This window comes from Lampetra fluviatilis, unplaced genomic scaffold (genome assembly GCF_964198595.1).
Source record: "Lampetra fluviatilis unplaced genomic scaffold, kcLamFluv1.1 SCAFFOLD_424, whole genome shotgun sequence".
NCBI classification, from domain to species: Eukaryota; Metazoa; Chordata; class Hyperoartia; order Petromyzontiformes; family Petromyzontidae; genus Lampetra; species Lampetra fluviatilis.
Genome location: NW_027621073.1, coordinates 1 through 12,500, shown reverse-complemented (window position 1 = coordinate 12,500; position 12,500 = coordinate 1). Strand labels below are relative to the sequence as shown.

Below are 12,500 nucleotides of genomic sequence, written 5' to 3'. Positions count from 1 at the left end.
GTGCTAGTTAGTGTGCTAGTTAGTGTGCTAGTTAGTGTGCTAGTTAGTGTACTAGTGCACTAGTTAGTGTACTAGTTAGTGTACTAGTGTACTAGTTAGTGTGCTAGTTAGTGTACTAGTTAGTGTACTAGTTAGTGTGCTAGTTAGTGTGCTAGTTAGTGTACTAGTTAGTGTACTAGTGTACTAGTTAGTGTACTAGTTAGTGTGCTAGTTAGTGTGCTAGTTAGTGTACTAGTTAGTGTGCTAGTTAGTGTGCTAGTTAGTGTGCTAGTTAGTGTACTAGTTAGTGTGCTAGTTAGTGTGCTAGTTAGTGTGCTAGTTAGTGTGCTAGTTAGTGTGCTAGTTAGTGTGCTAGTTAGTGTGCTAGTTAGTGTGCTAGTTAGTGTGCTAGTTAGTGTACTAGTTAGTGTACTAGTTAGTGTGCTAGTTAGTGTGCTAGTTAGTGTGCTAGTTAGTGTACTAGTTAGTGTACTAGTTAGTGTGCTAGTTAGTGTGCTAGTTAGTGTGCTAGTTAGTGTGCTAGTTAGTGTACTAGTTAGTGTACTAGTTAGTGTGCTAGTTAGTGTGCTAGTGTACTAGTTAGTGTACTTGTTAGTGTACTAGTTAGTGTGCTAGTTAGTGTACTAGCTAGTGTACTAGTTAGTGTACTAGTTAGTGTACTAGTTAGTGTGCTAGTTAGTGTGCTAGTGTACTAGTTAGTGTACTAGTTAGTGTGCTAGTTAGTGTGCTAGTTAGTGTACTAGTTAGTGTACTAGTTAGTGCGCTAGTTAGTGTGCTAGTTAGTGTACTAGTTAGTGTACTAGTGTACTAGTTAGTGTGCTAGTTAGTGTACTAGTTAGTGTTACTAGTTAGTGTGCTAGTTAGTGTACTAGTGTACTAGTTAGTGTACTAGTTAGTGTACTAGTTAGTGTACTAGTTAGTGTACTAGTTAGTGTGCTAGTTAGTGTGCTAGTTAGTGTGCTATTTAGTGTGCTAGTTAGTGTGCTAGTTAGTGTGCTAGTTAGTGTGCTAGTTGGTGTGCTAGTTGGTGTGCTAGTTAGTGTACTAGTTAGTGTACTAGTTAGTGTACTAGTTAGTGTGCTAGTTAGTGTACTAGTTAGTGTACTAGTGTACTAGTTAGTGTGCTAGTTAGTGTACTAGTTAGTGTACTAGTTAGTGTGCTAGTTAGTGTACTAGTTAGTGTGCTAGTTAGTGTGCTAGTTAGTGTACTAGTTAGTGTGCTAGTTAGTGTGCTAGTTAGTGTACTAGTTAGTGTGCTAGTTAGTGTGCTAGTTAGTGTACTAGTTAGTGTGCTAGTTAGTGTACTATTTAGTGTGCTAGTTAGTGTGCTAGTTAGTGTGCTAGTTAGTGTACTAGTTAGTGTTACTAGTTAGTGTGCTAGTTAGTGTGCTAGTTAGTGTGCTAGTTAGTGTACTAGTTAGTGTGCTAGTTAGTGTGCTAGTTAGTGTGCTAGTGTACTAGTTAGTGTACTAGTTAGTGTGCTAGTTAGTGTACTAGTTAGTGTACTAGTTAGTGTACTAGCTAGTGTACTAGTTAGTGTGCTAGTTAGTGTACTAGTGTACTAGTTAGTGTGCTAGTTAGTGTTCTAGTTAGTGTACTAGCTAGTGTACTAGTTAGTGTACTAGTTAGTCTGCTAGTTAGTGTACTAGTGTACTAGTTAGTGTGCTAGTTAGTGTACTAGTGTACTAGTTAGTGTGCTAGTTAGTGTACTAGTTAGTGTGCTAGTTAGTGTGCTAGTTAGTGTACTAGTTAGTGTACTAGTTAGTGTACTAGTTAGTGTACTAGTGTACTAGTTAGTGTACTAGTTAGTGTACTAGTGTACTAGTTAGTGTACTAGTCAGTGTACTAGTTAGTGTACTAGTTAGTGTACTAGTGTACTAGTTAGTGTACTAGTTAGTGTACTAGTTAGTGTGCTAGTGTACTAGTTAGTGTACTAGTTTGTGTACTAGTTAGTGTGCTAGTGTACTAGTTAGTGTACTAGTTAGTGTACTAGTGTACTAGTTAGTGTACTAGTCAGTGTACTAGTTAGTGTACTAGTGTGCTAGTTAGTGTACTAGTTAGTGTGCTAGTTAGTGTGCTAGTTAGTGTACTAGTTAGTGTGCTAGTTAGTGTACTAGTTAGTGTACTAGTTAGTGTGCTAGTTAGTGTGCTAGTTAGTGTACTAGTTAGTGTGCTAGTTAGTGTGATAGTGTGCTAGTTAGTGTACTAGTTAGTGTACTAGTTAGTGTGCTAGTTAGTGTGCTAGTTAGTATACTAGTTAGTGTACTAGTTAGTGTATTAGTGTGCTAGTTAGTGTGCTAGTTAGTGTGCTAGTTAGTGTGCTAGTTAGTGTACTAGTGTACTAGTAGTGTGCTAGTTAGTGTGCTAGTTAGTGTACTAGTTAGTGTACTAGTTAGTGTGCTAGTTAGTGTACTAGTTAGTGTACTAGTGTACTAGTTAGTGTGCTAGTTAGTGTACTAGTTAGTGTACTAGTTAGTGTACTAGTGTACTAGTTAGTGTGCTAGTTAGTGTACTAGTTAGTGTGCTAGTTAGTGTACTAGTTAGTGTACTAGTTAGTGTACTAGTGTACTAGTTAGTGTGCTAGTTAGTGTACTAGTTAGTGTACTAGTTAGTGTACTAGTGTACTAGTTAGTGTACTAGTTAGTGTGCTAGTTAGTGTACTAGTTAGTGTACTAGTGTACTAGTTAGTGTACTAGTTAGTGTGCTAGTTAGTGTACTAGTTAGTGTACTAGTGTACTAGTTAGTGTACTAGTTAGTGTACTAGTGTACTAGTTAGTGTACTAGTTAGTGTACTAGTGTACTAGTTAGTGCACTAGTTAGTGTACTAGTTAGTGTACTAGTTAGTGTGCTAGTGTACTAGTTAGTGTACTAGTTAGTGTGCTAGTTAGTGTACTAGTTAGTGTACTAGTGTACTAGTTAGTGTACTAGTTAGTGTACTAGTTAGTGTGCTAGTTAGTGTACTAGTTAGTGTACTAGTGTACTAGTTAGTGTACTAGTTAGTGTACTAGTTAGTGTGCTAGTTAGTGTACTAGTTAGTGTACTAGTTAGTGTACTAGTTAGTCTACTAGTGTACTAGTTAGTGTACTAGTTAGTGTACTAGTTAGTGTACTAGTTAGTGTTACTAGTTAGTGTGCTAGTTAGTGTACTAGTTAGTGTACTAGTTAGTGTACTAGTTAGTGTACTAGTTAGTGTGCTAGTTAGTGTGCTAGTTAGTGTGCTAGTTAGTGTACTAGTTAGTGTACTATCTAACTCTCTGCGCTCATCGTGATTCACAGATCAACTGGAGGACGTGGTAGATGACCGTGCCGGGGGTGGCGGTGGTGGCGGTGAGGGTGGTGGCGGTGGTGGTGATGGTGGTGCCGGTGGTGGTGAGGGTGGTGCTGGTGGTGGTGAGGGTGGCGGTGAGGGTGGTGAGGCTGGTGGTGATGCCGGTAAACGTCACCGATCCATCGCTACACCAGCTGTGCGGAGGATCGCCATGGAAAACAATGTAACTAGCCCCTAACTAGCCCCTAACTAGCTCTTAGCTACCTCTTAGCTAGCCCTTAACCACCCCTATTGGAATCTCCCCGTGTCTCTCTCTCACCGTGTCTCTCTCTCCCCGTGTCTCTCTCTCCCCGTGTCTCTCTCTCCCCGTGTCTCTCTCTCCCCGTGTCTCTCTCTCCCCGTGTCTCTCACCGTGTCTCTCTCTCCCCGTGTCTCTCACCGTGTCTCTCTCTCCGTGTCTCTCTCCCCGTGTCTCTCTCTCCGTGTCTCTCTCCCCGTGTCTCTCTCTCCCCGTGTCTCTCTCTCCCCGTGTCTCTCACCGTGTCTCTCTCTCCCCGTGTCTCTCACCGTGTCTCTCTCACCGTGTCTCTCTCTCCCCGTGTCTCTCTCTCTCCCCGTGTCTCTCACCGTGTCTCTCTCACCGTGTCTCTCTCTCCGTGTCTCTCTCCCCGTGTCTCTCTCTCCGTGTCTCTCTCCCCGTGTCTCTCTCTCCCCGTGTCTCTCTCTCCCCGTGTCTCTCACCGTGTCTCTCTCTCCCCGTGTCTCTCACCGTGTCTCTCTCACCGTGTCTCTCTCCGTGTCTCTCTCTCACCGTGTCTCTCTCACCGTGTCTCTCTCTCACCGTGTCTCTCTCCCCGTGTCTCTCTCCCCGTGTCTCTCTCCCCGTGTCTCTCACCCCACGTCTCTCTCACCGTGTCTCTCACCGTGTCTCTCTCTCCGTGTCTCTCTCCCCGTGTCTCTCCCCGTCTCTCACCCCGCGTCTCTCCCCGTGTCTCTCTCTCCGTGTCTCTCTCCCCGTGTCTCTCCCCGTCTCTCACCCCGCGTCTCTCCCCGTGTCTCTCTCTCCGTGTCTCTCTCTCACCGTGTCTCTCTCCCCGTGTCTCTCTCCCCGTGTCTTTCTCCCCGTGTCTCTCTCACCGTGTCTCTCTCACCGTGTCTCTCTCCCCGTTTCTCTCTCCGTGTCTCTCTCTCCCCGTGTCTCTCTCCGTGTCTCTCTCTCCGTCTCTCCTCGTGTCTCTCTCTCACCGTGTCTCTCTCCCCGTGTCTCTCACCGTGTCTCTCTCCCCGTGTCTCTCTCCCCGTGTCTCTCCTCGTGTCTCTCTCTGACCGTGTCTCTCTCCCCGTGTCTCTCCTCGTGTCTCTCTCCCCGTGTCTCTCTCCCCGTGTCTCTCTCACCGTGTCTCTCTCCCCGTGTCTCTCTCCGTGTCTCTCTCCCCGTGTCTCTCTCCCCGTGTCTCTCTCCCCGTGTCTCTCCCCCCGTGTCTCTCCCCCCGTGTCTCTCTCCCCGTGTCTCTCTCCCCGTGTCTCTCTCACCGTGTCTCTCTCCCCGTGTCTCTCTCCGTGTCTCTCTCACCGTGTCTCTCCCCCCGTGTCTCTCTCACCGTGTCTCTCTCTCCCCGTGTCTCTCTCCCCGTGTCTCTCTCCCCGTGTCTCTCTCCGTGTCTCTCTCACCGTGTCTCTCCCCCCGTGTCTCTCTCACCTTGTCTCTCTCTCCCCGTGTCTCTCTCCCCGTGTCTCTCACCGTGTCTCTCTCCCCGTGTCTCTCTCCGTGTCTCTCTCTCCGTCTCTCCCCGTGTCTCTCTCTCACCGTGTCTCTCTCCCCCCGTGTCTCTCTCACCGTGTCTCTCTCTCCCCGTGTCTCTCTCCCCGTGTCTCTCACCGTGTCTCTCTCCCCGTGTCTCTCTCCGTGTCTCTCTTTCCGTCTCTCCCCGTGTCTCTCTCTCACCGTGTCTCTCTCTCCCCGTGTCTCTCTCACCGTGTCTCTCTCTCCCCGTGTCTCTCTCACCGTGTCTCTCCCCACTTCTCCTGCAGGTGAATCTGAGCGAGGTTGGTGGATCAGGCCGGGATGGGCGCGTCCTGAAGGAAGACATCCTCCACTATCTATCTCGGCAGACTGGAGCCATCATACCACCATCATCACCATCACCACCACTATCACCACCACCATCACCATCATCTACACCATCATCACCACAATCATCACCACCACCACCACCCCCTGTGGTGCAGAGGTTCACAGAGGACCGCTCTGTTGTTATCAAGGGTGAGTTGTGTCTGTGTCTCTCTGTGTGTCTCTGTGTCTGTTTGTGTCTCTCTGTGTCTCTCTGTCTGTCTCTCCCTCTGTCTCTGTCTCTCTGTGTGTCTGTGAGCAGGCCTCTAGCCTGTGAGCAGGCCTCTAGCCTGTGAGCAGGCCTCTAGCCTGTGAGCAGGCCTCTAGCCTGTGAGTAGGCCTCTAGCCTGTGAGTAGGCCTCAGGCCTGTGAGCAGGCCTCTAGCCTGTGAGCAGGCCTCTAGCCTGTGAGCAGGCCTCTAGCCTGTGAGCAGGCCTCTAGCCTGTGAGCAGGCCTCTAGCCTGTGAGTAGGCCTCAGGCCTGTGAGCAGGCCTCTAGCCTGTGAGTAGGCCTCAAGCCTGTGAGCAGGCCTCTAGCCTGTGAGTAGGCCTCTAGCCTGTGAGTAGGCCTCAAGCCTGTGAGCAGGCCTCTAGCCTGTGAGTAGGCCTCAAGCCTGTGAGTAGGCCTCTAGCCTGTGAGTAGGCCTCAAGCCTGTGAGCAGGCCTCTAGCCTGTGAGTAGGCCTCAGGCCTGTGAGCAGGCCTCTAGCCTGTGAGTAGGCCTCAAGCCTGTGAGCAGGCCTCTAGCCTGTGAGTAGGCCTCTAGCCTGTGAGTAGGCCTCAAGCCTGTGAGCAGGCCTCTAGCCTGTGAGTAGGCCTCAAGCCTGTGAGCAGGCCTCTAGCCTGTGAGCAGGCCTCTAGCCTGTGAGTAGGCCTCAAGCCTGTGAGCAGGCCTCTAGCCTGTGAGTAGGCCTCAGGCCTGTGAGCAGGCCTCTAGCCTGTGAGTAGGCCTCTAGCCTGTGAGTAGGCCTCTAGCCTGTGAGTAGGTCTCTAGCCTGTGAGTAGGTCTCTAGCCTGTGAGCAGGCCTCTAGCCTGTGAGCAGGCCTCTAGCCTGTGAGCAGGCCTCTAGCCTGTGAGTAGGTCTCTAGCCTGTGAGCAGGCCTCTAGCCTGTGAGTAGGCCTCTAGCCTGTGAGTAGGTCTCTAGCCTGTGAGTAGGCCTCTAGCCTGTGAGCAGGCCTCTAGCCTGTGAGTAGGTCTCTAGCCTGTGAGTAGGTCTCTAGCCTGTGAGCAGGCCTCTAGCCTGTGAGCAGGCCTCTAGCCTGTGAGTAGGCCTCTAGCCTGTGAGCAGGTCTCTAGCCTGTGAGTAGGTCTCTAGCCTGTGAGCAGGCCTCTAGCCTGTGAGTAGGCCTCTAGCCTGTGAGCAGGCCTCTAGCCTGTGAGTAGGTCTCTAGCCTGTGAGTAGGTCTCTAGCCTGTGAGCAGGCCTCTAGCCTGTGAGCAGGCCTCTAGCCTGTGAGCAGGCCTCTAGCCTGTGAGTAGGCCTCTAGCCTGTGAGTAGGCCTCTAGCCTGTGAGTAGGCCTCTAGCCTGTGAGTAGGTCTCTAGCCTGTGAGTAGGCCTCAGGCCTGTGAGTAGGCCTCTAGCCTGTGAGTAGGCCTCTAGCCTGTGAGTAGGCCTCTAGCCTGTGAGTAGGCCTCAGGCCTGTGAGCAGGCCTCTAGCCTGTGAGTAGGCCTCTAGCCTGTGAGCAGGCCTCTAGCCTGTGAGCAGGCCTCTAGCCTGTGAGTAGGCCTCTAGCCTGTGAGTAGGCCTCTAGCCTGTGAGTAGGCCTCTAGCCTGTGAGTAGGTCTCTAGCCTGTGAGTAGGCCTCTAGCCTGTGAGCAGGCCTCTAGCCTGTGAGTAGGCCTCTAGCCTGTGAGCAGGCCTCTAGCCTGTGAGTAGGCCTCAGGCCTGTGAGTAGGTCTCTAGCCTGTGAGTAGGCCTCTAGCCTGTGAGTAGGCCTCTAGCCTGTGAGCAGGCCTCTAGCCTGTGAGTAGGTCTCTAGCCTGTGAGTAGGCCTCTAGCCTGTGAGCAGGCCTCTAGCCTGTGAGCAGGCCTCTAGCCTGTGAGTAGGCCTCTAGCCTGTGAGTAGGCCTCTAGCCTGTGAGTAGGCCTCTAGCCTGTGAGTAGGTCTCTAGCCTGTGAGTAGGCCTCTAGCCTGTGAGCAGGCCTCTAGCCTGTGAGTAGGCCTCTAGCCTGTGAGCAGGCCTCTAGCCTGTGAGTAGGCCTCAGGCCTGTGAGTAGGTCTCTAGCCTGTGAGTAGGCCTCTAGCCTGTGAGTAGGCCTCTAGCCTGTGAGCAGGCCTCTAGCCTGTGAGTAGGTCTCTAGCCTGTGAGTAGGCCTCTAGCCTGTGAGTAGGCCTCTAGCCTGTGAGCAGGCCTCAAGCCTGTGAGCAGGCCTCTAGCCTGTGAGTAGGCCTCTAGCCTGTGAGTAGGCCTCTAGTCTGTGAGTAGGCCTCTAGCCTGTGAGCAGGCCTCTAGCCTGTGAGCAGGCCTCTAGCCTGTGAGCAGGCCTCTAGCCTGTGAGCAGGCCTCTAGCCTGTGAGTAGGCCTCTAGCCTGTGAGCAGGCCTCTAGCCTGTGAGTAGGCCTCTAGCCTGTGAGTAGGCCTCTAGCCTGTGAGTAGGCCTCTAGCCTGTGAGTAGGCCTCTAGCCTGTGAGTAGGCCTCAGGCCTGTGAGTAGGCCTCAGGCCTGTGAGTAGGCCTCTAGCCTGTGAGTAGGCCTCTAGCCTGTGAGTAGGCCTCTAGCCTGTGAGTAGGCCTCTAGCCTGTGAGTAGGCCTCAGGCCTGTGAGTAGGCCTCAGGCCTGTGAGTAGGCCTCTAGCCTGTGAGTAGGCCTCAAGCCTGTGAGTAGGCCTCTAGCCTGTGAGTAGGCCTCTCTCTCTCTCACTCCTTTTTTAAAATTTTATTTTTTCATATTTTTTGCGATCAGCGGACGCAAGAAGATGCTCTGTGTAGTCGGCACTTTGCTTCGTTTATCATTTCGTGTTTTTTTTAATGCTTTGATTTACACTATGAGACATCTCCTTTAGCAGTGGCAAAATATAGTGATAGGTTTTTACCCTTTCAACTGGTACAAAAACTGACACCTTGAAACAAGGCATCATGTTTACAATAACCACAACACAAGCAGTCAAAGTGCTAACAAAAAACACAACTCTGATGATGATAATGATATGCACTGTCCTTGAAGTTGATTGGTCCACACCCGAGACAGCTTTCCTTAGAGCCTAGTCTCCATTGGTGTTAGCACTTTGACTGCTTGTGTTGTGGTCATTGCAAACGTGATGCCTTGTACAAAGGTGTCAGTTGTTGTACCAGTTGAAAGGGTAAAAACCTATCACTATGCTTTGATTTATGAAAGATTTAACAAAAGATTTCTCGATAATTGGTTTTTTACCCTTCTATCTGGCAACAAAACTGACACCTTTTTTTACAAGGAGTCATGTTTGCATAGACCACAATACCTGCAGTCATAATGCAAACAAAAAACACAACTCTGATAATGTATGTGCACTGTCCTTGAAGTTGATTGGTCCACACCCGAGACAGCTTTCCTTAGAGCCTAGTCTCACATGGTCCTTGAAGTTGATTGGTCCACACCCGAGACAGCTTTCCTTAGAGCCTAGTCTCACATGGTGTTGGACCAGATGACGCCAAAAGGCGCACAACTCAGAGGCAATGTGTGTGTGCGTCTGTGTGCGTGTGTGTCTGTGTGTGTGTCTGTGTGTGTGTCTGTGTGTGTCTGTGTGTGTCTCTGTGTCTGTGTGTGTGTCTGTGTGTGTGTGTCTGTGTGTGTGTGTCTCTGTGTGTGTGTCTATGTCTCTGTGTGTGTGTGTCTGTGTGTGTCTATCCAGGCGTCCAGAAGGTGATGTCCCGCACGATGTCTGCGTCTCTGCTGGTGCCGCACTTTGGCTACAGCGACGAGGTCGACCTGAGCCGCCTCGTGTCTCTGAAGCGCAGACTCCAGACGCATGCGGAGACACGGGGAGTGAAACTCTCCTACATGCCCTTCTTTCTCAAGGTGAGAGACACGGGGAGAGAGAGACACGGGGAGAGAGACACGGGGAGAGAGACACGGGGAGAGAGACACGGGGAGAGACACGGGGGGAGAGACACGGGGAGAGACACGTGGAGAGACACGGGGAGAGACACGGGGAGAGACACGGGGAGAGACACGGGGGGAGAGAGACACGGGGAGAGACACGGGGGGAGAGACGGGGAGAGAGACACGGGGGGAGAGACACGGGGGGAGAGACACGGGGGGAGAGACACGGGGGGAGAGAGACACGGGGAGAGACACGGGGGGAGAGAGACACGGGGAGAGACACGGGGGGAGAGACACGGGGAGAGAGACACGGGGGGAGAGACACGGGGGGAGAGACACGGGGGGAGAGACACGGGGGGAGAGAGACACGGGGGGAGAGACACGGGGGGAGAGAGACACGGGGGGAGAGACACGGGGGGAGAGAGACACGGGGGAGAGAGACACGGGGAGAGACACGGGGGGAGAGAGACACGGGGAGAGACACGGGGGGAGAGACACGGGGAGAGAGACACGGGGGGAGAGAGACACGGGGAGAGACACGGGGGGAGAGAGACACGGGGAGAGACACGGGGGGAGAGACACGGGGAGAGAGACACGGGGGGAGAGACACGGGGGGAGAGAGACACGGGGAGAGACACGGGGGGAGAGAGACACGGGGAGAGACACGGGGGGAGAGACACGGGGAGAGAGACACGGGGGGAGAGACACGGGGGGAGAGACACGGGGGGAGAGACACGGGGGGAGAGAGACACGGGGAGAGACACGGGGGGAGAGAGACACGGGGAGAGACACGGGGGGAGAGACACGGGGAGAGAGACACGGGGGGAGAGACACGGGGAGAGAGACACGGGGGGAGAGACACGGGGGGAGAGACACGGGGAGAGAGACACGGGGGGAGAGACACGGGGGGAGAGACACGGGGGGAGAGACACGGGGGGAGAGACACGGGGGGAGAGAGACACGGGGGGAGAGACACGGGGGGAGAGACACGGGGGGAGAGAGACACGGGGGAGAGACACGGGGGGAGAGAGACACGGGGGGAGAGAGATGTAGATGTTGTTGTTGATGTTGTTGATGTTGTTGTTGATGTTGTTGATGTTGTTGTTGTTGTTGTTGATGTTGTTGATGTTGTTGTTGTTGTTGATGTTGTTGATGTTGTTGTTGTTGTTGACTCTCCAGGCTTTGTCTCTGGCGCTCTACGAGTTTCCAATCTTGAACGCTCACCTAGATGATCGCTGTGAATCACTCACCTATAAGGTGAGTGATTCACCCACCCACTCACTCAGCCACTCACTCACTCAGCCACTCACTCACTCACTCACCCACTCACTCACTCAGCCACTCACTCACCCACTCACTCACTCACTCAGCCACTCACTCAGCCACTCACTCACTCAGCCACTCACTCACTCAGCCACTCACTCACTCACTCAGCCACTCACTCACTCACTCACCCACTCACTCACCCACCCACTCACTCACTCAGCCACTCACTCACCCACTCACTCACTCAGCCACTCACCCACTCACTCACTCACTCACCCACTCACTCACTCAGCCACTCACTCACTCACTCACTCACCCACTCACTCACTCACTCAGCCACTCACTCACCCACTCACTCACTCACTCACCCACTCACTCACTCACTCAGCCACTCACTCACTCAGCCACTCACTCACTCACTCACCCACTCACTCACTCAGCCACTCACTCACCCACTCACTCACTCACTCACCCACTCACTCACTCAGCCACTCACTCACCCACTCACTCACTCACTCACTCAGCCACTCACTCAGCCACTCACTCACTCAGCCACTCACTCACTCAGCCACTCACTCACTCACTCAGCCACTCACTCACTCACCCACTCACTCACTCACCCACCCACTCACTCACTCAGCCACTCACTCACCCACTCACTCACTCAGCCACTCACCCACTCACTCACTCACTCACCCACTCACTCACTCAGCCACTCACTCACCCACTCACTCACTCACTCAGCCACTCACTCACCCACTCACTCACTCACTCAGCCACTCACTCACCCACTCACTCACCCACTCACTCACTCACTCACTCAGCCACTCACCCACTCACCCACTCACTCACTCACCCACTCACTCACCCACTCACTCACTCACTCACCCACTCAGCCACTCACTCACCCACTCACCCACTCACTCACCCACCCACCCACTCACTCACCCACCCACTCACTTACTCACCCACCCACTCACTCACCCACTCACTCACTCAGCCACTCACTCACTCACTCACCCACTCACTCACCCACTCAACCACTCACTCACTCACCCACTCACTCACCCACTCACTCACCCACCCACCCACCCACTCACTCACTCACTCAGCCACTCAGCCACCCACTCACTCACTCACTCACCCACTCACTCACCCCACTCACTCACTCACTCACCCACTCAGCCACTCACTCACCCACTCACCCACTCACTCACCCACCCACCCACTCACTTACTCACCCACCCACTCACTCACCCACTCACCCACTCACTCACTCAGCCACTCACTCACCCACTCACTCACTCACTCAGCCACTCACTCACCCACTCACTCACTCACTCAGCCACTCACTCACCCACTCACTCACTCACTCAGCCACTCACTCACCCACTCACTCACTCAGCCACCCACTCACTCACCCACTCACCCACTCACCCACTCAGCCACTCACTCACTCACCCACTCACTCACTCAGCCACTCACTCACCCACTCACTCACCCACTCAGCCACTCACTCACCCACTCACTCACTCACTCAGCCACTCACCCACCCACTCACTCAATCACCCACCCACTCACCCACCCACTCACCCCCCCCACCCACCCACCCACCCACTCACTCACTCACTCAGCCACTCACTCACCCACTCACTCAATCACCCACCCCACCCACTCACCCCCCCCACCCACCCACCCACCCACTCACTCACTCACTCAGCCACTCACCCACCCACTCACTCAATCACCCACCCACTCACCCACCCACCTCACCCCCCCCACCCACCCACCCACCCACCCACTCACTCACTCACTCAGCCACTCACTCACTCACCC

General features: G+C 52.7%; 1 protein-coding gene across 1 annotated transcript in view; it reads left to right on the top strand.

Annotated features, from left to right (window-relative positions):
• LOC144954733 (lipoamide acyltransferase component of branched-chain alpha-keto acid dehydrogenase complex, mitochondrial-like) overlaps nt 1–10,745 on the top strand; it is a gene marked incomplete at its 3' end in the record, with an annotated part of 25,317 nt that extends 14,572 nt beyond the window's left edge. The window contains exons 5-8 of the mRNA XM_078885168.1: nt 3,276–3,490; nt 5,299–5,530; nt 9,208–9,374; nt 10,578–10,745. Of these exons, the coding sequence (XP_078741294.1) occupies nt 3,276–3,490; nt 5,299–5,530; nt 9,208–9,374; nt 10,578–10,745 (782 nt within the window). The remainder of the gene's footprint in view (nt 1–3,275; nt 3,491–5,298; nt 5,531–9,207; nt 9,375–10,577) is intronic.
• Nucleotides 10,746–12,500: the final 1,755 nt, after the last annotated feature.